The sequence below is a fragment of the Eubalaena glacialis genome, chromosome 8 (assembly GCF_028564815.1).
Source record: "Eubalaena glacialis isolate mEubGla1 chromosome 8, mEubGla1.1.hap2.+ XY, whole genome shotgun sequence".
Lineage (NCBI taxonomy): Eukaryota > Metazoa > Chordata > Mammalia > Artiodactyla > Balaenidae > Eubalaena > Eubalaena glacialis.
Window position 1 is genome coordinate 21,873,977 of NC_083723.1, and position 25,951 is coordinate 21,899,927.

Here is a 25,951-nt window from a genome sequence, read left to right on the forward strand (position 1 = left end):
CTACAAAACCCTCCTATCTGGTTTCTCACAGAGATTACAGCTTTCTTCTGCTTTGAATGTATTAATAATAGATTCCAGTGACCAAATAGTTTAGATCTCTCAATTGAATTAGGAATACCTGATCAAGTCTTGGAACATTATGTTCCCCATATTAACTATCCTTCTTAATCCTATTTTTACATATCCCAAATACTAATATATACCAATTATAAGACAGGGAAATATTTGTAACTGATCAGTTTGTTATTTATTTACCCTACCTCTGTAGTTTCAAACAAAGAGTTAAGCAGTATTAATTTGTAGTGTTGTGGCTGAAACTTTGTCATATTATCTGTCTTTACAAAGGAGAACTAGACCAAAATGCTATATTTAAGCAATCCTCTCAAGTATTAGCAACCAGAAACCACTTTTTTGTTAGATATTTTTTAAATGAACAAAATAGTACTTTAGATACTCCCAAAGCTAAGTGAGGGCTGTATAGGGCAAGAACATCACCCTGACCCTGCTTTAGGGTTATAAGACACTTAAGACTCTTTGGAATTCTTGTAAGTACTGCCACCTACACTTCACTGGAATTGGTTAAGTACCCTCGTAGGGTGATCTATAATTTTTCAAACCAGGACACTTCTAAGAATGAAAGGGGAACTAACTCCCTGAGACCCCAGGACAATAGGCATAAACTGGACTTTCCTGACATAACTGGGATGTATAGTTCCCCTAACATTAGAAAGAGGCAAGCTTCTGCTCTGTTTTAATATGCTACCTCTAATTTATTTGTTTCAAATAGAAGGCAGAGGTAACAATGAACTCAGCCTAGATAAAAAACTGTCGAGGGCTTCCCTGGTGGTGCAGTGGTTAAGAATCCGCCTGCCAATGCAGGGAACATGGGTTCGAGCCCTGGTCCGGGAAGATCCCACATGCTGCGGAGCAACTAAGCCCGTGCGCCACAACTACTGAGCCTGCGCTCTAGAGCCCATGAGCCACAACTACTGAAGCCCGCAGGCCTAGAGCCTGTGCTCCGCAACAAGAGAAGCCACCGCAATGAGAAGCCCGCGCACTGCAATGAAGAGTAGCCCCCGCTCGCCGCAACTAGAGAAAGCCCGCGCACAGCAACGAAGACCCAAAGCAGTCAAAAAAAAAAAACTGTCGAACTCTCAGATTCTTTCTGAATGTAAACATGAAGTGGCACCCCTAATTATTTCAGTAACTGTGTTTTTCCTTCATAATCGAGAAGCACTATTTACTTTGGTAGTAATGGGGCCATGATATATTAAACTTCTACCCAAATATGTAGATTAAAGGCTTTATATTTACTTTAAATGTTGATCACATACTTAAAACAGATCATTCAATAGTCAAGTAGAAAAATAAGATCCAAAACAAACTTTATTTACATAGGACAATAAGGGTACTAATAACTCAAATATTGAATAATTAAGTTTTGGGTTGACTAGAAGTCCACGATTCACCAAGACTACTTTATGGAAGCAATATAAAATTACATTTGATATTTTTCTCAGTTCTCTGGCACTCTTCAAGCTTGCAAGGATTCAGAACACTTTAATGATAGCTTGTTGAACAGCAATAAAATGAGATGATGTCCTTAGCAGTCAGTCTCTCACAAAAAAGACGTTATATCCAAGCTCTATCAAAGCCCCAGCCAGTAAGGCCCATAAAGGAATGAAGACATAGGACAGATTCATGGTAGTAAACTGTTCCAGTTTAGCACAGAGTGCAAGGCAGAAGGCTAATTTAAGTAACATTGCAATGAGGTACCAGGCTTTTTTTTTAATATTGTGCGATCCATGTCGAGGGTCAAAGCCAGACTTACATCGCCCAGCCATTTTCACAATCAGCATGACCAGAAGGATAGTATCAAATATCCAGACTGGAATAAATATGAGGAACCAGTTCCAAGGTGCCTTCTCATCCAGTTTCAACACCAACATGATCAAGAAGAGTAATGTGAAAAGCCAGGTGAGTAGTACTCTCTGAGCCAAGGACATTCTCATTTAAACAGTTTAAAGAGGCTGTTGCAGAGTCGAAAGAAGGGAAATATACCCTAAGAGAAGGAAAAAAAGTCAAGATTGTTTTGATACCAGAAAAAAAAATTTCTATTCCTGGTTTACAAAGCTGGCTCTTTCCCACTCACAGATTTCCTAATTTTGAAAACATTCTGCCAGTCTTACTTTCATCATCTATAAAACCTGTAGCCATCTTTGACAACATATCCATCACCCCTTGTAGCTGTGACAAAATACAATTTTTAGTATATCCACTGGGTGTAAGCTCTATTCAAAATGTCTCAAGAACAGTCTGCTCCTTTTCATTGCTGTCACACAAGTCCAGGCACTCATGATCTTTTTCCTGCACCTAAGAGATGTTCTTAACCTCTTTTTGTACACTTGCACACCTATTCATTTTCATTCAATTTCAAGGAATACTAAGAAAAAGCATTCAAAATCAAAGTGAAAAAGGAAGGGGTGGTATCAAGCCAAGAGAGGAGAGTATTAATAAGAAGGAAACAGTTAATAAAAAATTAAGACATTAAGTAGAATTATGATTTTAAAGAGGGCATTGGGTTAAATAATATAGAACACATTGATAACACTGGATTTTCACATAGCTTAATCTATGGGTCTTGCATTTTTTAAATCAAATTTTCTCAAAGGTCTTACAAATACCTGTTTTCTTAGTCTAAAAATTTGTTTTTTAATAATACTTATATTTTTGCTTTGTGGTATCGATCATGCTTTTTTATTACTTGCTATCCAATAATCAAAACCACTTTAAAAACTTTTGATGTTTTGTGATTTTAGATGCTAAATTATTCAATAATTGGGGCTATTTCTTATAGTCCTATTTTGTCTTACTGATCTATATTTCTGTTTTGTACTAGTACTGTATGACTGTTACTGGATATGTTCTAATATCTGAGAGGTCTAGTACCTATTTACCATTTTCTTTTCCAGAATATTTTCTACTATTTCGACCTTCCATGTTTTTCAATGCTAAAATCACTAATTCTTAAAAACTTGGAATTTTGATAGGAATGCATTCATCTATAATACTTAGGTATAAGCACTTATTTAATCTTCACATATAAGTTTACAGTATGTTCCATACTTACTCAAGTTTTTTTATCAACCTTGTGACCATTTGGAAAAGGGTAAATAGAATGGGAAATCAGAAGCCAGGCTGCATGAAGTTGGGTGAGGAGTTAACAGAAGATAATGAAATGCAAACAGTTGAGAACATTTTATTCCTTTGAAACATTTGGAGAAAAGAAGATGAAAGGTCAGACATACAATGAGGATGACAAAGGAAGGATCAAGAAGAAATTTTCAGTAAAGGAGGAATCTAAGTATGATTATAAACAGAGGGAAATAAGCCACTGGGCAGTGATAGACTGAGGATGAGAGAAGACACTTGACGGCAACAGGAAAAGATCGGAAGGTAATGGGGATGGTAACAAAAGCATGGGTGATAGGAGTAAAAATGCAGGAAGATAAGAAACAGGGAAAAGGTGAGGAAACTGGCTAGATAAATCAAATACCCTAGACTATCATGTTTAAGTAATTATATTTTAGAACTAACTTTGATTGCTACATCTCTACTACTTCAAACAGTGGGTGGCTGTCATGGTGCAAGAGTATATATCTGTTTTATTTCAATAGTGACCTATGAGTCTCCTAGCTCCCTTCTTTCCCTTATACCCATCTGCCTGCACTCAACTTGTTTACTTGGCTGGCAGATATTTCATACTGCAGTATGAAAAACAGATGCTTTTGCTCCCAGGAAGGCATTTTCTGTGCTGGTCTCCTTTCCCGGCCAGAGGCTGCCATAGTGGAATGTGGGACTGACTTTGGAAGAAGAGGTGGAGAGGTACGTACTGATTAGTAACTACAGATGGGTTTCACACTGTAAATTGAATTTGCTCAATTCCCATTTCCAATCGATCTGGCCATTTTTATGGACTTTAAAAAGGTTTACGATAATACAGTTGCTTAAACGTAACTTTTCCATCAGCCAGCCACTGCATGAGTCAAGCTTCATTTTTTCTGTAAAGAACTGAGTAGCAACTGGTCATAGGAAGGGAGCTGCATTCAACACAGGTACTTGAAGACTGGAGGTGAAAAGGCTGCAAAGAACACAGTCTTGTGGCTACAAGTTCTATTATGTGGGATGCAACAAACTTTTGTATGCACTTTTACTAAAATGCCCTCGATTGGGAAGCACTCTGTTGATATTTAAATGACACTTGAAGGATTATGGATGCTGGGATTCAGTGATGACCTACAACTCCGATTTCATTAATTTATTAATAAATCTCCGTTAACTTATTATATTTGTTTCCTACTACTACTCTTCTTTCTTCTTAAAGAAGGGCGGTGGGGGGGGGGGCAGGGTGGAGGGAGCTGCATACTCCAAAACAAAAATTTGTTCAACTAAAGTATTTCTCATTTGAGGTGGTTATTTCTTGCACCTGCAAGATAGTTAAGTATATGCTTCCTTATCCATTGTTAAAACCTGCGCTTCCCCTAAATGGCAATCTAAAGGCCCCTGCCCACAGTTCAGCGTCTCGGTACCAGGTGTGTGGACTCGATCATTTGTCCATGGTGCTTGCCACACCATCTCCCATTTCCCTTCTCTCGCGACTGCCAGTACACTTCCCAGTGAACTCGCCCCATCCCGAAGACAGTTTTGCTTAATGGGCCCCCAATACAGAACTATTCTAAACAATGAGTCACTTTCTAAAGGTTCCTGTGCAACAGCCTTGGCCAACCTAACCATCCTTCAAAGGAACAGCGTTCTGCTTACACTTACCTGATTTTCGGGCCTACTTGTCTCAGAACTTCAGGGCGTTCCTAAACTATCCTTGCCCTTCGTCTTCGAATGCCGATGGTCCGCCAGCGGTGCCCTATCCGGACTCCCCCCATTCTGCACTGTGGGACCAGTACATTCTGGAGTTGAACGCAGTTCTTGTACGATATGATCCACAATGCAAACAGAATCCTGGTGCCAAGAGGTGTATGTGCGTTTGGGACCGGGAGTGTGAGGGGGTGAGGGGATGAGGGGCGGCGACACGGCCCACGGAAGCATCGGGAGGCCAGGGCACCGGGGGGTGGGAGGCGCGGGGGGCGAGTGCACTTCGGAGGATGCCGGCTCGTTGGAGCCCCGGACTCACCTGGCAGCGCCGCTGGCTGGAGAGCGCAGAGGGGCGCGAAGATTAGGAAATTCGCCAGTTTGGATCCTTGGCCTTTTCCACGCTTTTTCCCCCATTAAATCCAGAACCCGTCACATGATAATCAAGAAGAAGATCTCAGTTCCGCCTCTCCCAACAACCACAGTGGAAGCGCTCTCAGGTCTACCTCGGGGCCGCGCCCACATCCGGGGCAGGGTCTCACCGCCCTGGGCCTACCCTATAGGTAGAGAGAACGCCAATCTGGGTTCAGAGGCCTCCTTCCCTGCGGTAATTGGACCATTTGGCCGCCAGTGCAAACCAACCGACTTTTCCGTGCGATCGAGTTTGTCAAAAAGGCGGCAATAAAAAAAGCCAGTAGGCCCGCCTCTCTATCGCTACGGGCTAGGAGGAAAGTCAGTCTAAGCATAGCCGGGAGTGTCCGTGGTTCCATTGGGCCCACAGATGCCAATCAGACTTGCCAGCGTTGGGCCCCGCCTCCGCGGGGCGCCCCGCCCCTCCTCTCGCTCTCGCAGTCAGCGCGCGGAGACTGCAGGCTCCGGCGCAAAATCCTGAGGGAGAGGGGGTGGGGCGACGGTTCTGGAGGTAGCGCGCCGGCGGGTTGCTTCGTTGTGGCTCTTCAGGCTCCCGTGGCGGCGGCGGCGTTTGCCTCGGTGTCTCCCGCGCGCACTCCAGCCGCCTCCTAGCGGCGCGGCGCCCTTTCCTACGGTAAGAGCCGGCATCACCTCCGCGCTGAGGCGGGCCGCGTGGAGGTCGTTGGGTTCTGACAGAAGCGGAGGATGAAGCTGGACGAGGGAGGAGAAGAGCGGCGGGTGGGATGGAGATGGGGGGTCTGGGGGCAACGCGTCGTCCTCCCCGCCCGTGACTTCCTCGGCAGCCGCCGGCACCTGCGCTCCGGGATACTATCATTTGGCCGGTGGCGGAGGCTCAGCCTCCCTCCTCCCGAACCCGCGCTGTCCTCGAGCCTTGATAGTGATGGGCCGAAGCCCAGCGCCGCCTCCCGCCCCTCCGTCCCCTCCCAAGGCCCCTCTCCTTCGCTTCCTTCCCCTAGCGCTCTGTTTGGGGCGCGTCGGGTCCTGGAGGGAGTGCGGGGTCATCGGGTGGCCGAGCCGGGGTCGGCGGGGAGCGGCCAGCTAGCAGCCGGAGGAGCGGGCTCGGGAGGAGGGGGCGACTCTGCGCGCGCTGGACGCCGACTGGAGGGGGTCGCTGCCCTGCTCCCACTGAGCGGGCAACAGTTTAGTTTTCTGATTCCAGCACTGACTGCGGAGCTGGCGCTGAAATCCTTGGCATGGGCCTTAAAGGGATATTTCTTGTCTGGAAACAATGCGCGGTCCATCAGCGTGCTTCACCTTTTCTTATTTTTATCTGTCTGATGTTGACAGCCAGTGTTCTGGTATTGTTCCTTCGAGTCATGGCTTTCTAAAGCAACACCTCCTTGTAGAACTTCAGAGATTATTCTGTCACTAATCTGTCACCCTTTTAATTTTTAGCCCGGCCAAAAAAAAATAAAAAAAAAAAGAAGGACCTGCTTTATAACAACATATACTGTCTAGGGAAGTACAGAATCTGGAACAGTTTATTAATCTCTGTATCTACATACCAAGTAATTTTAAAATTCGTGGTCAACGTGTTACGTATTTTGTTATTCACACTTGCTCACTTTGTTAATGGTATATTCTGCTTACTTTGAGGTTAGTTTGTTATTTATGGTACTTTGATTTTATAGCTTTTGGTTAGCTTTAGCCAACTAGGCATTTGAAGATTTTTCTTTTTTTTTCCCCCTTTGAGACTGTGGCTATAGCCTTAGTGTTTGCTCTTGTTTCTAGGGATAATGTATTTTTAAAAACTTTTTTTCTCCAAAACTGGGCTTTTTCATAGATTTTTAAAATTTTAAGGGGGAATTCTGATAATTTGGAAACTAGGCATTTTAGCCTAAAGAGCCATAAAATAGCATAACAATATAAAATCCTAACTTTTTGGAGTAAGGGTTGCTAAGTTTAAGGAAATGGGTATCCTCTGTCAGGTGTAGTGGCTTAGCCTCTAGATTCCAGACGAATATGGAGGTGTGGGGAGAATGAGCCATGCCTGAGACCAGACACAGGTGGTTCCAGGAGTGTTTTCTTGCAGGGGAAATAGCCTGCCTCTCACACAGGTTAGTTGTCTTCCTGCATCAGGTAGTATTAAGTTAGGTGGTAGTAAAGTAGGAAGTGTCTGTGTTCCAATTTTCAAACTTGCTGGTAGGGCTTGAAAATGTGGTGAGCAAATAAAATATAGTATACAGTGGGGGTACTCTTGCATAGTCAAGCCTCCAAGAATAAACTCTTTTTGAGTCCAAACTGGCACTGGACAGTTGGCCCTAAAAGTCAAGTAAGCGACCTGAGCAGTTTTTAAAACATGAACCTTTTTGGCTAGTCCATTTCATTCAAAATTGCAAGGAAATTTTTTTTTTAAGTTTTTATTGGAATATAGTTGATTTGCAGTGTTGTGTTAGTTTCAGGTGTACAGCAAAGTGAATCAGTTATACATATATCCACTCTTTTTTAGATTCTTTTCCCATATAGACCATTACAGAGTATTGAGTAGAGTTCCCTGTGGTACATAATAGGTCCTTATTAGTTATCTATTTTATATATAGTAGTGTGTATATGTCAATCCCAATCTTCCAATATACACCCCCCCACCCCCCTGGTAACCATAAGTTTGTTTTCTACATCTGTAACTCTGTTTCTCTTTTGTAGATAAGTTCATTTGTACCCTTTTTTAAGATTCCACATATAAGCGATATCATGTGATACTTGTCTTTCTTTGTCTGACTTAACTTCACTAAGTACGATAATCTGTAGGTCCATCCATGTTGCTGCAAATGGCATTATTTCATTCTTTATTATGGCTGAGTAATATCAAAATTATAAGGAATTTGTATTGAAAAAGGCTACACTAGACTGAGCCAAAGAAAATTTAGGGTAGCATGTAGGAAAAGATTAGGATTGTCTATGTTACCTCATTTAATCCTTTTAATCCTAGGAGGAAGCTACTGTGATTACTGTCCTCCCATGAGTTAATGTAGGTTAACTCATGTGTTCAAGATTTCTCAGCTAATAAGTTGGTGGAGGTGGAATTCACATCTAATCAATCTGATTACAAAGCCTATATTCCAAGCTGTTGTGCTTTCCCATCACAGTAAAAATGGCTTTGTAGAGATTTGGTTGAAGGAGACTAATCAATGGAAAATAATGCTGCAAAACCATAAACTGAATATTCAGTAACACTTTGAGATCATTGTATAATAGGCCCTGTTGAGTGTTGCTGGGATGTAAGGATGGAGTCACCTTCCCTGTCTTTGAGGAACATCCCTTTAGTGGGAGAGAGAGATATTTGAACGAATAATGGTAACACAATGCAATATATACTATAAGAGAGTGCCGTAGAGTGTGTGGTTTCATGGAAAGAGAATTCAGTTAAAGTTCAGAGAGACCAGCGTTTGAATTCCTGTTTTGCTTTGTGACCTTGAACATGATACCAAACCTTTTTCATCTTTAGTTTCCTTATCTGTTAAGTGGAGAGAATAATGCTTCAAAGGGGAGTATTAGTATTAAACAAAATATGTAAAGTATTGTCACATTGGTAAGCCCTGAATAAAGAAGAAGGAACAAATAAATTGAACAGAGTTGAGAAGGGTTGGAGGTTTAGCAGGGAGCTATCTTTGGAACCTAAAAGTGTGACTGATAATTTTGATTAGTGGGGAGGGAAGGCATCAAACACAGAACACGCAGAACTGGAGGCAGGAGAACCGGAATATGGATTGTTGAGGGAATGGCGAGTAATTGTGGCTCTGTATAGAAAGTATTTTTGAAGGCCAAATTTAAATGATAATTGTATAGAAATGTGGCTGGGCAATTTTAGTGGTTATAAATTACATACTTAGATACTGACATTATAGGAATATCTCAAGAGTTTGTGCATTGTTACATTTTTATTTAATATTTACCTTTGAATACTTATTTTCCCTACTGTCAGTTAAAACTTCATTTCCAAACATGTTCAGGCAAGCAACTATTTCATTATTTCATTGGGATACTTCATTCTAAGCTGTAAAAGAAGAGTAAGGCAATTGCACCAAATTTGTGGGATGTATTTTGGGATTATTTAAAAAAGAAGAAGAATCTTGGGAATTCCCTGGAGGTCCAATGGTTAGGACTCTGCGCTTCCACTGCAGGGGCCCTGGGTTCAATCCCTAGTTGAGAACTAAGATCTGCAGGACGCATGGCTTGGCCAAAAAAATAAAAATAAAAATAAAATAAAGTAAGGTAAAGTAAAGAAGAAGAGTCTTAGGTGATTGATTGCCTTCCCTTAACCCCCCCTCTTACCTACTCTGTTGCCATATAGAGTCAATATTGCAAACTACCCTTTGCATATGTATACCCTTTGACTGTCTTTTCTGAACTGAAACTTGAGATGTGACTGTTGGACAGAATGTTTTAAATTGGGACTGTACTTGAAAAATCTGAGAAAAAGTCCCATGGTTATGTCTTCCCCTCAGGTTAGCACAGAACCGTAAATACTCACATTGGATTTATCTATTTATTTATTTATTTTTAGCATCTTTATTGGAGTATAATTGCTTTACAATGTTTCATTAGTTTCTGCTGTATAACAAAGTGAATCAGCTATACGTATACATATATTGCCATATCTCCCCCCTCTTGCGTCTCCCTCCCACCCTTCCTATCCCACCCCTCTAGGTGGTCACAAAGCACCAAGCTGATCTCCCTGTGCTATGCAGCTGCTTCCCACTAGCTATCTATTTTACATTTGGTAGTGTGTATATGTCAGTGCTACTCTTTCACTTTGTCCCAGCTTACCCTTCCCCCTCCCCCTCCCCATGTCCTCAAGTCCATTCTCTACGTTTGCGTCTTTATTCCTGTCCTGCCCTTAGGTTCATCAGAACCATTTTTTTTTGTATTCCATATGTATCACATTGGATTAATAAATGTGGATCACTTTATAATCAGAATCATATGACTAAGTTGAAAATATTAAATGACATTTAGGAAAGCTGCATTTTTAGTCCAACTTGTTAGCTTCATGTAAATTGCTAAAATGACACAAAATAATAGAGGTGAGTTTTCAGATGAGAAAAAAAAATTGCTTCCTAGAACAGGTAATTTTAGAGGACTAGGAAAGAAAATATGCTGGACTTCATTTTGAACAGGAACTGAAGCAGGAAATGGCCGTGGCTGAACCACAACCTGATAATAATCATAACATGATTAAATTTGACATTTAATGAGAGGAAGTAAAGGCAAAAAAGTGTACTGTATGCAGCTTTCCAGTTTCAGAAACAGTAGGGGAAGGGACTATTAAAAGTGTATCTACAGAAAGTTTGAAGACATGTAGTAGGCATACATGTTTGTTGCATGAATGAAAGCACCTTAGTCATATATTCAGTAAAAGGTCTCTTACAGGTAACAAAAAGCTTATGAAAGTTATGTGGCACAAGTTTTGGTGCTCTACAGGCCTAGGTTCAAGTTTCAATTCTACAGTCCACCAGTTTTCTAACTTTGGGCTCATTATGTAATCTTTTTAAATTTTATTTATTTATTATTTTTGGCTGCGTTGGGTCTTTGTTGCTGCGCACTGGGCTACTCTTTGTTGTGGTGCGTGGGCTTCTCATTGCAGTGGCTTTTCTTGTTGAGGAGCATGGGCTCTAGGCGCGTGGGCTTCAGTAGTTGTGGCACGCAGGCTTCAGTAGTTCTGGCTCTTGGGCTCTAGAGGGCAAGCTCAGTAGTTGTGGCTCGCGGGCTCTAGCGCGCAGGCTCAGTAGGTGTGGCGCACGGGCTTAGTTGCTCCGCGGCATGTGGGATCTTCCCGGACCAGGGCTCGAACCCGTGTCCCCTGCATTGGCAGGCGGATTCTTAACCATTGCGCCACCAGGGAGGCCCCTCATTATGTAATCTTTTTGATGTTCAGTTTTATTTAATCATAAAATGGGGATATCTACTTTGCAAGATTTTGAAAACTAAATGAGCTAATATATGTGAAGCACTTGATTCATTGCCTGGCTTATAAGACTTGTTCAAAAAAAAAAAAAAGGTTGCTGGAATCGTTCAACTAAGTTGAACAGGTATACTTTTTAAAAAATACAATTCTCAAATAGAGTAAGGAAAGGCAGAAAATGGCAAACAAAGAAAACCTTAAAAGGAGGCAATGGATGTTATATAGGTAACAGGGAGTGTTGAATAAAGAATTGAATCATTGCAGCCACATACAACAAAAGAAGGGAAAAGATAGGGAGAGAGCTTCACGTTCTCAAATTTTTTTCTGAAGAAAGGAGGTCACACTCATTAAACCAAATAGAGCAAATAAATGGGGTTTTGCTGTTCTAAATGACAGTAAAAAGATCACTGAAATTGGGTCTCTTGTACTGTGAATTAAGTATATGGGGAAAGGGACTTATCTTCTCAACTCTTTTAACTACCTTCTTACTCCTCAAGTTCTTTTAACAGAGAAAAGCCATTGTGCAGTTAATTGTACAGTTATAGAGAAGGCTTTAATTGCAAGTAATCCTGGTAGATAGAGCAGCTTAATTTACACAGATTCCCTAAATGTTGATTCTATGTATTATCACATTGCCTACCAATCTACCTTTTGGTCAGTGAATGTCTAAATGTACCATATGTTGAAAAATTAAACATATCTTCTTGTTCTCCTCTTGTATTCCCTGTTCTAATGAATGGTTCTTCTGATGTTCAAGTCAAGAATCATGGAACATCCTTACTCTTTTACTCCCCATACCTTTCATGTCCAGTCCATCACTGCGTCTGGTTATTCTCTCTACTAGTTATCTATCTTTTAATCATGCCGTATCCCAACACCTCCCCCAAGTTAAAATAAAAATGCTCATTGCCCACGACTAGAGAAAGCCTGCGTGCAGCAACGAAGACCCAATGCAGCCAAAGAAAAAATTAAATTAATAAATAAATAAATTTTTAAAATGCTCATTGCCACTGACTTATTTCATGCCCTCATCATTTCATTATTGTCACTAGTCTCTACTTTTTTTTTCGGCCGCGCAGCATATGGGATCTTAGTTCCCCCACCAGGGATGGAATGTGTGCCCCCTGCAGTGGAAGCATAGAGGCTTAACCACTGGACCTTCAGGGAAGTCCCAGGTCTCTTTACTTTTAATTTAGCCTTGTACTAACCAGTTCTCTACACAGCTTCCTTCCAGAATGATTTTGTTGAAATACTAACATAACCATATCAAACTTATATATCCGTAGTGCCTGCACATGATAGTTAATAAATACTTGATCTCTCCATGTATCTTAAACTTAAGACAATATTAAATGACTTGCATACTTATGCCTGGAGTTTTCTTTATGGGAAAGATTTTAACTACAAATTCAATTTCTTTAATAGACAAAGGGCTTTTTATTTATTTCTTTTTGAGTGAGCATCTATCATTTGTATCTTTCAAGGAATTTGTCAATATAATCTAAGTTGTTAAATTCATGGGCATAAAATTGTTCATAATATTCCTTTATTATCTTTTTAATATCTGTAAGATTTGTAGCAATGTCCCCTTTCTCATTCCTGACTGTAAATTTGTGTATTTTCTCATTTTTTTCCTGTTCAGTCTGACAAGAAGTTTGTCTGTTTTATTGATATTCTCAGAGAACCAGGTTTTGGTTTTCTTTATTGATTTTGTGTTCTCAATTTCAATGATTTCTATTCTTTATTATTTCCATTTTGCTATTTACTTTGCATTTTATTTGCTCGTGATTTGCTAGAATCTTAAAATGTAAACTTAATTTGTTAATTTATTGTCTTCTAGTATAAATGTTTAATGCTATAAAATTCCCTTCTAAATAGTGCTTTGGTGGCATCTCACAAATGTTGATATGTCGTGTTCACATTTTTGTTCAATTCAAAAATCCTTGCTGATTTTGTGATTTCTTTGTTGACTCTATTGGTTATTTGAAGGTATGTACACAAGTCTTCCAATATTTGGGGATTTTTCAGATGTTGATTTCTGATTTAATTTCACTGTGGTCAGAGAACATACGTTGTGTGATTTGAATCGTTTTGAATTTATTGAGACTTGTTTTATGGCCCAGAATATAGTCTCTCTTGGTAAATGATTCATGTGCACTTGAAAAGAATGTTGGGTGGAGTGTTCTATAAATGTCAGATTAAGTTGATTGATAGAGTTTTTCATATCTTCTCTATCCTTACATATTTTATGTCTGCTCGTTCTCTCAATTTTTAAAAATAATTTTATTTATTGATTTATTTATGGCTGTGTCAGGTCTGAGTTGTGGCACGTGGGATCTTCGTTGCGGCAGGCGGGCTTCTCTCTAGTTGTGGTGTGCTCCAGAACGTGCGGGCTCAGTAGTTGCGGTGCACAGGCTCTGTAGTTGTGATGCACAGGTTCCAGAGCGTGTGGGCTCTGTAGTTGTGACACGCAGGCTCAGTAGTTACAGCACATGGGCTTAGTTGCCCTGCGGCATGTGGGATCTTAGTTCCCTGACCAGGGATTGAACCTGCGCCCCCTGCATTGGAAGCACAGAGTCTTAACCACTGGACCACCAGGGAAGTCCTGCAAGTGTTAACTTAGACCATTGATGCTAACAACTTAAAACTATGATCTTAAAAGAAAATTCAGTTTAATACAAAGAAACTCAAGAAGAAAATCTCAGGACCCTTGATCAGAAGTTTTGATGCCTGTCATACTACTCTGGTGTACACAAAGGTTCAAGTAAGGCTGAGAAAGAAGAATTGTTTCCTTTTCTCTTTGAAGACATGATCCAAGAAATAGAGGAATTGCACATTCTATAGCAACTAGCTATCCATCCATACACTGCCAATAAATGACTCCTTACGTTAGTAACTAACCACGTTTTAAAAGCCTTGGCCAATGTTACAAAAACAGAACATTTAGAGTAATATTTACGAATACAAGCATAATTGTTTTTTTGCCTTCTCTAAATAATAATCTTTGAAATGGTAAAAGTGAGTTCCAGCTGTGGTTCTTTTCTGGTGTGGGGAGCTGCAGGTGCACATGGGATGGTCTACTGATTTACCTTCTCAAAGTATTCTTTGGAAGCTGTCGGATGGGGCTTGATTGTAGGAGAATCTGGTGTCCAGTTGGCTGGGAAGACTTCTCCATGGGTTTCCACAAACTAAAATGCCTTCACCAAGCGGAGGGTCTCTTCCATGCTTCGGCCCACTGGGAGATCATTGACGCTCAAATGCTTGATGACTCGTTGGGGTCAATTATGAAGAGACGTCGTAGTGCAAGGCCGGGACCTGCTAAAAGCACACCGTAGTCTCGGGAAATCTGTTTAGTCAAATCTGACAAGAGCGTGATTTGTATGTGGCCCAAACCGCCATTCTTCCTTGGTGTGTTTATCCAGGCCAGGTGGGCGAAGTGGGAATCCACTGACACTGTAACGATTTCACAGTTCACATCGTGAAATTCATTGGCTTTGTCACTGAAAGCAATAATTTCTGTAGGACACACAAAGGTGAATCCAAAGGATAGAAGAAGAGCCCTAAATATTTCCCCTTAAAGTCATCAAGGCTTATTTCTTTGAACTCTCCATTGACAACAGCTGTACCCTTAAAATAGGGCACATGCTGGGTGACAGCAGGGGCATGGTATGAGGACCTGGTGCTAAAGGCGAATTTTGCTTGACCAGAGCCAGACACAATGCATTTGTCAAGCACGTTCTTCAAGAAGCAGCAGGCCTAAGGGCTGCAGCAGAAATGCCCCAAGGAATGGGACTTACATGTTGGACAAGCGAAGTCCGGAGCAACCTTCCTGCCGTGGCCGCCATCTTCAGGGTGCACGGGACCTGTGGGGCAGACGGAGAAGCAGAGAGCTGAAAAAATATTTTTTGACTTTATTTTTGAAATATATTTTTGCTGGGTATAGAATTTTAGATTGACACTTTTTTTCTTTCAGGACTTTAATGATACTGCACCACTGTCTTCTCATTGCATTTTTCCAATATGAAATCTACTGTTATCCTTATTTCTTTATATTGAAAGTGGGTTTTTTTTCCCCCCTGGCTGCTTTTTAAGATGATCTCTTTACCATTGGTTTTAAGCACTTTTAGTATGATGTGCCTACAATGTGTTTTATGCTTCTTATGCTTGGGGTTTGTTGAGCTTCTTGGTTTGTAGATTTACCATTTTCATCAGATGTAGAAAAAATTTGTCCATTATTTCTTCAAATAGTTTTTCTGTGTTTCTTCACTCTCTCCTCTCATTCTGGTACTCCAGTTACGCATATATTATGCCACTTGATATTGTCCCACAGCTAACTGATGCTTTGTTCATTTTTTTAAAATCTTTTTTTCACTCCTTGTTTCAACTTGGGTAATGTCTCCTGCTCTGTCCTCAAGATTAGTAATCTTTTCTTCTTTTCAGTTTCTGATCTGCTGTTATCTCATCCAGTGTATTTTTCTTTTTAGACATTTTATTTTTCATTTCTGTAAGTTTGATTTGAATTTTGTCTGTATCTTACATATTTCTCCTTTACATGTTCAATCTTTCTTCTGTCTTTTTTAAAAAATATTTATTTATTTATTTATCTGGTTGCGCCCGGTCTTGGTTGTGGCAGGCAGGCTCCTTAGTTGCGGCTTGCTGGCTTCTTAGTTGCAGCACATGGGCTTCTTAGTTGTGGCATGCAAACTCTTAGTTGTGGCATGTATGTGGGATCTAGTTCCCTGACCAAGGATTGAACCCGGGCCCCCTGCATTGGGAGCATGGAGTCTTATCCACTGTGCCACCAGGGAAGTCCCTCTTCTCCTTTCTTGAATACAGTTGAACTTTGAATGATGTGGGCGTTAGGGGTGCTGACCGTTCACACAGTCGAAAATCTGTGTGTAACTTTATAGTTGGCCCTCCACATCCACGGTTCTGCATCTGCAGATTCAACCAATCAGAGATCATGTAGTACTGTAGTATGTTTTTATTTTTAAAAAAATCTGTGTATAAGTGGAACTGCACAGTTCAGACTGTTGTTCAAGGGTCAGCTGTATATGTAGAGTCTATACTAGCTGAGTTTTCAAAAATTTGTGGTAAAAAATACATAACAAAATTTACCATCTTAATAATTTTTTAAGTATATAGTTCAGTAGTGTTAATTACATTAATATTGTTGTGAAACAGCTCTCCAGAACTTCTTCATCTTGCAAATCTGAAACTCTGTATCTGTTCAACAACAACTACTCTTTACTCCTTCCCCCATTCCCTGGAAGACATTCTTCTGTTTTCTGTCTCTATGAATTCAACTATGCTAGGTACCTCAAATAAATGGAATAATACAGCCTTGGTCTTTTTGTGACTGGCTTATTTCACTTAGTGTAATATCCTCAAGATTCATCCATGTTGTGGCATGTGGCAGGATTTCCTTTAAGGCTGAATAATATTCTATTGTATAATTTTCTTTATTCATTCACCCATTGGTGGACATGTGGGTTACTTTAATCTCTTTGCTATTGTGAATAGTGCTTCTGTGAACATGGGTATGCAGATATGTCTGCAAGACCATGCTTTCACTCCTTTTGGGTATATACCCAGAAGTGAGATTGCTGGATCATATTGTAGTTCTATTTTCAATTTTTTGAGAAACTTCCGTACTATTTTCTGTAGAGATTGCACCACTTCACCATTGCACTAACAGTGCACAAGGGTTCCAATTTTTTCACATCATTGTTAACACTCGTTATTTTCTGTTTTGTTGATAGTAGCCATCATAATGGGTATAAAGTGATATCTCATGATGGTTTTAATTTGCATTTCCCTAATGATTAGCGATGTTGAGCATCTTTTCATGTGCTTGCTGGCCATTTGTACATCATTTTTGGAGAAATGTCTATTCAAGTCATTTGCCCTTTTTTAAATTGAGGTATTTGATATTTTGTTGTTAAGTTGTAGTTCTTTATATATTCTGGATATTAACCCTTTATCACATACATAGTTTGCAGATATTTTCTCCCATTCCATAGGTTACCTTTTCACTCTATTGATTGTATCCTTTGATGCACAAAAGTTTTTAAGTTTGATTTAGTCTCATTTGTGTATTTTTGCTTTTATTTTCTGTGCTTTAGGTGTCACAACCAAATAAATCACTGCCAAGTACAGTGTCATGAAGTTTAACCCTACATTTTCTCCTATGAGTTTTATAGTTTTAGGTTTTACTCTTAGGTCTTTAATCCACTTTGAGTTAATTTTTGTATGTGGTATAAGATAAGGGTCCACCTTCATTCTTTTGTATGTGGATATCCATTTTTCTGCACACAAGTTGTTGAAGAGGCTGTCCTTTCCCCATTGAGTGGGGTCTTAACATTCTTGTCAAAGATTATTTGACCATATATGCAAGGGTTTATTCCTGGACTCTGTTCTGTCCCATTGGTCTATTTGTCCTTATGCCAGTACTATGCTGTTTTGATTACCATAGCTTTGTAATATGTTTTGACATCAGAAAGTGTGACTCCTCCAATCTGTTGTTCTTTTACAAAATTATTTTGGCTACCTGGGGTCCCTCAAGATTCCATATGAATTTCAGGATGAATTTTTCTGTTTCTTCAAAAAATGCCATTGGAATTTTGATAGAGATTGCATTGAATCTGTAGATTGCTTTGGGTATGGACATCTTAATAATATTAAGTCTTCCAATCATGAACATGGGTTTCTTTCCACTTGTGTGTGTGTGTGCACATGTGTGTGAATGTATACATATACATACATATACATACACATAAGGTGTATGTACACATGCACAGTATTTTGTATATAGTAGCTGTCTTAATCAGAGCACTTTTGTCATTTCTGGGTTTGCTTCTTGTAACTGATTTTTCTCCTCATTATGGATCGTATTTTCCTTTTTCTTTGAATGCCTGCTAAGTTTTGTTTGGATGCCAGACATTGTGAATTTTGTTGTTTGGAGCTGTCTTTTCTTTGTATTCTTATAAATATTTTGACCTTTGTTTTGGGACACAGTTATGTTACTTTGAAACAGTTCTTCAAGGCATGCTTTTAAAGCTTTGTTAGATGAGTCCTGAGCATCCTTTAGTACAAGGCTAATTTAGCCTTATTACTGGGGCACTGCCCTTCTCAGTATTCTAGCTATTGCCCATTATTACAGGATTTCTCCACTCTGGCTGTGAACTCTTACCATCCCTGTGTGAACTTTGGTAATTCTTATGCCTGCTGCTTTCTGGTGGTTCTATTCCTGGCTTTAGGTAGTTTCTCTTCATAAGTGTGCTGATCAACAATACTCAGCTGAAGACTCAGTGGGAATCCCCTGCAAAGCTCCAGAGCTCTTCTTGTGCTCTTCTCTCCTCTCTGGTACTTTGCCCTGAGAACTCTAGTTGTTTTGGTGTCCTTGAACGCTCAAATCCGTCCTCTCAACTTGGGGAGACTGTCAGGCTCTGGTTTTCCCCTCCTAGCACTGTGTCCTGGAAACTCTACAGGCAGTACTATTAGGAAATAATAGAGCTCACTTTTTTGTTTCCTTTTTCAAAGATTATTGTCTTGCACAGCCTGTTGTCCAATGTCTGAAAAGATTTCACATATTTTGTCCTTTTTTATTTTTTTTTTTTAGTTTTAACGGTGGGAGGGGGAATTCCCTGACGGTCCAGTGGTGAGGACTCTGTGCTTCCACTGCGGAGGGCTGGATTCGATCCCTGGTGGGGGAACTAAGATCCTGCAAGATGCATGGTACAGCCAAAAAATAAAAATAAAAGGTGGGAGGATTAATCTGGTCCCTGATACTCCATCGTGGCTAGAAGTGGAAACTCCTCTTCGTTAAATTTTAAAGTAATACTTTAAAATACATAAAGTACCATTTTTAGTATTGTTTTAATTAAAACCCATGATTTTAGAATGTATTAGCTTTGGATAGCAAGAACCAAAGTATACGTATGTTTTGACTGGATAAACGTGTTTATGTTCAGCTTCCTCAGCATTCCTGTTGCACTTGAAACAAATGTAGGAATGTATGGTGAGTCAAAAGGAAAGCAACTAATTGCATTTTCTTCTTTTTAAAACCCAGTTCTCATTGACAAAAAATGTGAGAGAGTGAAAAACATGGCTATATTATTGCTAGGGCAAATTAATGAGAAGTAAGTATTAATATTTCTCTAAAGGTGTAATAATTCAGATTTTATCATCATTGGAAAATATTTGCCACAAAGACTAAAAATACTGCTATGATCCAAAAATACCTTTTATATTTTGAGAGGTCAGTGTAACTTAACTTTGGAAATAATAGGTATTAAAGGTTGTTAAAAATCTCTGTAGAGGAAATGGAGTTAAGATGTTAGAAGAGTATGTCTAAAAATGTCTCATTGATCATAGGCAACTGAAATGGCCTTTTTCTTTTGATGGAGGTGAATTATGTAAATTGGTAAAATCAAAACATAGTCAGTTTTCTTTTGTCTACCCTGTACATCCCTTTCACTGCAACCACACTACATGAGAAAATAAACTTAATTATAAAAGGAAGGCTTTATGTGTATTAAGTTGATAGTGTGTGTGTAGAAAATTAACATGAGAAAGGAGGTATTTTAAAACTGAATTAAAAATTACTATAGTTATTTTCTTCTTTTTTTATTTTGACAAATTTGACTTTGAAAAGTTATAAGAATTTCTGTGTACGCTTCAGAGATTAACCAAATAGTAAACATTTTACTACATTTGCTTTATCCTTATTTTTATATATACAGATATACGTTACTTTTTTCCTGACTCATCTGAATCTTGATACTCCTTTAACTATGTGAACCTCAGTTTTATTTCCTAAAAACAAGGTCATTCTCCTGCGTAAGCAAAGTATGATGATCAAAAATCAGGAAATTAACTTTGATACAATAGTATTATCTAATCTTCAAATATTATTCACATTTCACCAATTGTCACAATACTCTCCATTATGGCAAGAGAAAATCCAGGATCACATCCTGCCTTTAGTTGTCATGTCTCTAATTTACTTTAAGCTGGAATAGTTGTAGAGCTATGTTTATATGTCATGATATTGACATTTTTTAAAGTGTTGAGGCCAGTTATTTTGCTGAATGTCCTTCAATTTTAGTTTGGTTGATTTTTTTCTCAAGACTAGAGTCAGGTTATATACTTTTGGCAGGAATATCACAGACATAATATTCTTTCCAGTACATTATATCAAGAAGCAAATGCTGCAGTTTCTCCTATTACTGATGATGATAACTTTGATCATTTAGTTAAGAAGGTATCTGCCAGGTTTCTCCAAAGCTAAGTCATTATTTCACTCCTTGTAACTATTAAGTACCTTGTGGAGAGATACTTTGATTATGTAAATATCCTATTACTCTCAAACTTACCCATTGGCTTTAATATCTATTGATGATTATTGTACAAATCAGTTTTCAAGATGGTTGCTTAAAAGTTCTCATCACAAGGGAAAAACTATGTAACTATGTGAGGTGATGGTTGTTAACTTATTGCGGTAATCATTTTGCAGTATATACATATATCAAATCATTATGTTCTACGACTTAAACTTATGCAATGTTATGTCAATTATATCTCACTAACACTGGGGAAAAATGATGGTTCCCAAATAGTGATTTTTTTTTTTTTTCCAGTTCACCAATTTCTTCTGTGTTTATTAGCTGGCTTCCTGGTACAAAGAAGGCTTCCTGCTACAAAGAAGGCTTCCTGCTACAAAGAAAGCTTCCTTCTCTTATTTATTTATTCATTCATTCATTCATTTGTATCAGTATAGGCTCATTGATTTTTTTTTAAATTCTTTTTTAAAAAATTTATTTTATTTATTTTATTTTTCCCTGCATTGGGTCTTCGTTGCTGTGTGCAGGCTTTCTCTAGTTGCAGTGAGCAGGGGTACTCTTCGTTGTAGTGTGCAAGCTTCTCATTGCGGTGGCTTCTTTTGTCACAGAGCATGAGCTCTAGGTGCGCAGGCTTCAGTAGTTGCGGCACACAGGCTCAGTAGTTGTGGCTCGCGGGCTCTAGAGCACAGGCTCAGTAGTGGTGGCGCACGGGTTTAGTTGCTCTGTGGCATGCGGGATCTTCCCGGACCAGGAAAGAACTCATGTCCCCTGCATTGGCAGGCGGATTCTTAACCACTGCGCCACCAGGGAAGCCCTGATTCTTATTTTATTCTTCTGGCACTGTCCCTATTATTCTTTGAGCACTTTAATTTCTGACCCAACAAGTTGTTCCAGGATCACCTTGCACTGTCTCTATGCCAGCCCTGGAATCAGACATTTCTCTAAAGAGCCTTGATTCTTTACTGTAGAATAGTATTTAGAGATTTGGTTGTTAGATGTGCTTATTGCTACTGAGGAATCATTGTGTCTAGGCCCTCTTAGTGGATATAGCTAAGTGCATTGTATATGTGAGCATCTATGTGTGTGGATGTGTGTAATACACCTATATTTTTAGAAAGGATTATTGAGTTAACCAGTGTCATGGCTGCTAAAAATTTAAAAAGTGAATATATTCTTAGGCTGCATGACCAAGTGATCATGTCCCTATTTGTAGAAGTTATAAGTCCACAGTGTTTTGCATTCTTCAAATAGGTTGTTTTGTTGGCCAACTAGATTCCAGGAATTTAGATCTTATCTGATAAGGAAGATGACCTGGATAGTGAGAGGTTTGAAAGGCATGTTATGTGAAGAACAGTTGAAGGAGCTAGGAATATTTAATCTGGAAAAAGAAGAGATTACAACAGCATCTACTTACTATATTATTTTATGTGAAGGTAGAAGATGTAAATTTATTCTGTGCCCATTTAGAGTATATAACTAATACAGGTGAATGGAATTTAAGAGAGACACCAATTTATCTCTGAATAAGGAAATTTTTGAGGCAAGCTCTCTTCTAATGGAGTGAACTGCCTTGAAAAAAGCCTCAAACTCAGTTATTACCTCTCTTCAATCAGAAGAAAAGTTTGCCCATTTTTGTATAGTTAATTTGTGCTGTGAGAAGTTGGAACTACTTGAAAGATGTCTCAGTATGCTGTATTCAGTGGCTTAGTTAATTGTATGTCTCATGAGATGCATCATGAGGAAAGGGTTCTAGTCTAAATATATGTAAGAAATAATGTATACATAGTTTCCTCTTGTGTATTTATAATGCACAGCAACATAGTAGGCTGTGGGAAGTCCAAAGAAAACTTGTTTGACTTTTTCTAATGTAGTGGATTTAGGGGACAGGTTAGACTAGAGATGTAATCTACATATATAGTGGTCATTACATACACATGGTATTTAAACTAAGATATTTTGAAACGATCACCAAGGGACTGAGTGAAGACAGAGAAGATATCAGGGACTGAGCTCAGGGAGAAGACGGGAGCCAGCAAAGAAACTGAGGAGTAGTCAGAAAGTTAGGAGCAAACCCAAGAGAGTGGTTTCCTAGAAGCTAAGTGAATAGTGTTCCAAGAGGAGGAAGCATAGTCAGCTGTGTCGTATACTGCTGATAAGATGAGCAACTGAGACCTGACCGTTGGATTTAGCAACCTGAATTTATTCGTGTCCTTAAAGAGAACTTTCAGTAGAGTGCGGGGAGTAAAGGCATGATTGGATTGAAGAGAGGAAGTGGAGAAATTGGAGGAGATAGCAAAATTTTGCTGTGAAGGGGAGAAGAGAAATGGAATAGTTGCATTTGCTGAGCACATACCTTGTGTCTTATACAGTCATCCCTCGGTACCTGCAGGGATTGGTTCCGGGACCCCCCACTGGGGATACCAAAATCCTCTGGTGCTCAAGTCCTTTATATAAAATGGCATAGTACTGTATAGTTGAAGAGATTAGGCAACAATCAAAAGAATAAGCTATACATAGTTGAGCTCATGATTCTGGTTAAATAGTAGTTGTAGTACGTTTAGAAAGTACTTTCCTCTGTGGTATGGATTTGAATGGGCTAGAAATTGAAGTGTTGGTTTCCTGATTTATAGAAAATTCCCTCAGGTTAGAAGAATGTTATAAGTGTAGTGGCTATTAAATTGTGTTGCATTCCTGAGTTTCCAGGCAGTTTGGGCCAGTTGGCTTGGTAGTTAGTAGTAATATGAAGCCCAACCCCCAAACTTCATTTTTATTAGCGTTGAATTGATGATCTGGACATATTAATAATGGTATTACATGAAATAGTGAGATTTGATGACCAACCATATGTTCATTATTTTAAAAATGACTCAGTTTCCAAGAATAGTTCACTTGTCCCATAAGAAGTTATCTGGTATATTTAAAGCCATATGTCCTAATTTTAAATTGGCCACTATAACTATGGGGAAGGAAAACCCAGGGGACACAATTTGGTTCTTATTTCTATTTCACCATTAACCCTCCATCCACCTTCTTAGAACTAATTCCAAGCTCATTTCTTATATGTGTATGCTTTTGCTGTAGTTTCAGTTACTTATTGTAAGGGAGTGACGTTGTTAGACGCCTGTGTTTAGTCTACCATTTTTTTCCTGGTGGTTTGAAATATTTAAGTCTTAAATTACTCTTTAAGTAATTAAGTCACTTGCACACCATTCGTTATATGTTCTTACAATTTAATTTCCTGTGATGATCTGGGCCTGGAAGAATCCAAAGTAACTTGTCAAATAGGTCAGAAGAAGGAGAAAGTCATTTTAGACAGAGGAATTATCACCAGGTCTAGAAGGCAGGCATGAAAATATATTTGGTAACCCACATGGCCTGACTGTAGGATATGTATATGGATGGCAGATTGGAGTGGGTAGGTTGTGTGTGGAAGAAGGTAGAGATGATGGATGCTACTGATTATAAAAGCAATGAATCTATGATAAAGTTGTAAAAGAAGGGTCTTTCGTATACTATGCTGATTAAACTCTTTTCTTAGGTAATAGGAAATCATTAGAGATTTTTAAGAAGGAGAGAAACATGATGAGGTCAGTATTTTAGAAAGATAAATGGTGAAAGTGAAGAAATAATAAGAGACTGTCAGAGTAGTCCTGGTAATAGATAATATGGGCTTGCACCAGGTCTGTGGTAGTGGGGCCAGGGAGGGGTTATATGAGAGATGTTTTGGCAGTGTGCCAGGTAGATGCATTGATTTATTCCTTCATATTTATTGATGGTTCCTGTGTGCCAGGTAGAGAATTGGTGGTGTTGGGAAAGGGAAGGAGACAAAGATTCTAGGGTTCCTTGCTTAAGTACCAAATTGAGTAGATAGTAAAAGAATAGTAGATTTGAGGAGGAAAAATGCATTTTAGCTTTGTTTTCCCTGGAGGTAGTTGTAACAGGTTCACAGAAGAGCTTAAGCTTGGTTCTGTATTTTGTTTAGTATCTTGAATTTATAAAAAGAATTGAAACTGGGTGTCTTCCCTTTACTTCCCTCTGTTAGAAATAACAGAAGTAAAATTGCAGCTGTTGTTAGTTTAGAATCCTATTTTAGAATATTTAAATTTTGCTTTTCAGTTGAGTCAGTAACTCAAAAGATTGTCATTAGCACTTAAAAAATAAGTGTTAAAAAATAAATTTAGGTATTTATGAGTACAACTGAAGTAGAATCACAGAATTTTCCCTTCACTAAAAACCAAATGAAAATAGGAAAAAGTGGGTGGGGGAAGGAGAGGGCAAAAAAATGGAATAGAAGCGGACGAGAAAGGGGTATGTACAACCTTATACCAAATACTTCAAAAAGTGGAGGCCAGGAAAGAATGAGAAGATACTGGGTGTATCTGTCAAAGTTTATAATTCCAGCCCCATATCCCAGAAGCCAGACTAAGGAAAGATGAGGCCTGCAAAACAGGAAGTATCCTCACTAACACTCTCCAGGGAAGCAGATCTAAGAGATGAGTAGGAAGCAAAAAGTCAGCGAAAAATCCTTGAGAAGACCCCGCATACTAATGCTGAGCCTCACGCTGTCAGGGAACATTGACATTTTGAAAGGTACTCTCGTAAAGGGCAAGAACCAAAGCCCATGAAGGTAGGATAGCCCTCTGACTGGGGGGATGGATCCTGGTATAGGACACTTAATGACGTTTCAGCGGTGGCTGTACTCAGTCGAAACTTAGCTTTCTTTCTCCATTTCCTGCATTGATGAGTTATAGAAAAATAGATTAAAAGCAGTATCCAGATCTCAAATTGAAGTTTGTGTGTGGTGTGTGCATGCACATGTGTGCATAGAAATAAAAATGTTCCCAACTAAGGTAAAAAGGATGTTGAAGTTGTCAAGGAGAACCCATTAGATATCAAAATAAGTAGGAGCTCAGTGTAGCACTCCCCATGTTAAACACAATCAAGATTTTTTTAAAAGATGGCATGGCAACTCTACAAATACACTACAGGAAAAAAATAAATGAAAGAAATGACCATGAAAAAACAATAAGACTATCCTACCTAAGCATAACTTGTACTCCTGGAATAGAGACTCCACCAAATGGAACAGAAAAAGATTTCAGAAATATCATGCAAAAATTACGTTTGCAGGTTGAAAGGCTCTGAACACCAGGAAAAAAAATTGTGAAATGTTGAAAAATGACTACACCCTAGTAGTTAGTAACTTCAGAAATAAGCAGAGAATTATTTTGGCATCCTGGCCAAAAAGAAAACCTGAGCTATATGTGGTGTGGGGGGGGAATCTAGCTGACTGCAAACTTCTCAGTTACGTACAATTCCAAAAGACATTCGAACAATATTTACAAAGTTTTGATGGCAAAAAAAGTATATATCAAAAGTATTATACTCAGCAGTATCAGATTTGGTT

General features: G+C 39.1%; 2 protein-coding genes and 1 pseudogene across 3 annotated transcripts in view; 1 reads left to right on the forward strand and 2 right to left on the reverse strand.

The window, feature by feature from the left end:
• Positions 1-1,368: 1,368 nt before the first annotated feature.
• On the reverse strand, positions 1,369-5,355 carry TMEM60 (transmembrane protein 60). 2 transcript variants are annotated; one of them, XM_061197643.1, is made up of 3 exons: positions 5,189-5,355; positions 4,828-5,016; positions 1,369-2,062 (listed from the first exon to the last, which is right to left on the reverse strand). In XM_061197643.1, exon 3 carries the CDS (start codon positions 2,010-2,012, stop codon positions 1,611-1,613), a length of 402 nt encoding a protein of 133 aa, XP_061053626.1. In that variant the 5' UTR covers positions 2,013-2,062; positions 4,828-5,016; positions 5,189-5,355; the 3' UTR covers positions 1,369-1,610. The 2 variants fall into 2 exon arrangements, with proteins under 2 accessions (XP_061053626.1, XP_061053625.1); XM_061197642.1 differs by lacking the exon at positions 4,828-5,016.
• A 475-nt stretch (positions 5,356-5,830) lies between these two features.
• PHTF2 (putative homeodomain transcription factor 2) overlaps positions 5,831-25,951 on the forward strand; it is a 115,390-nt gene continuing 95,269 nt past the window's right edge. The window contains exon 1 of the mRNA XM_061197645.1: positions 5,831-5,911. The gene's annotated coding sequence lies outside the window, so the exon portion shown is untranslated. The remainder of the gene's footprint in view (positions 5,912-25,951) is intronic.
• LOC133096160 (thioredoxin-dependent peroxide reductase, mitochondrial-like) lies at positions 14,121-15,045 on the reverse strand (annotated as a pseudogene).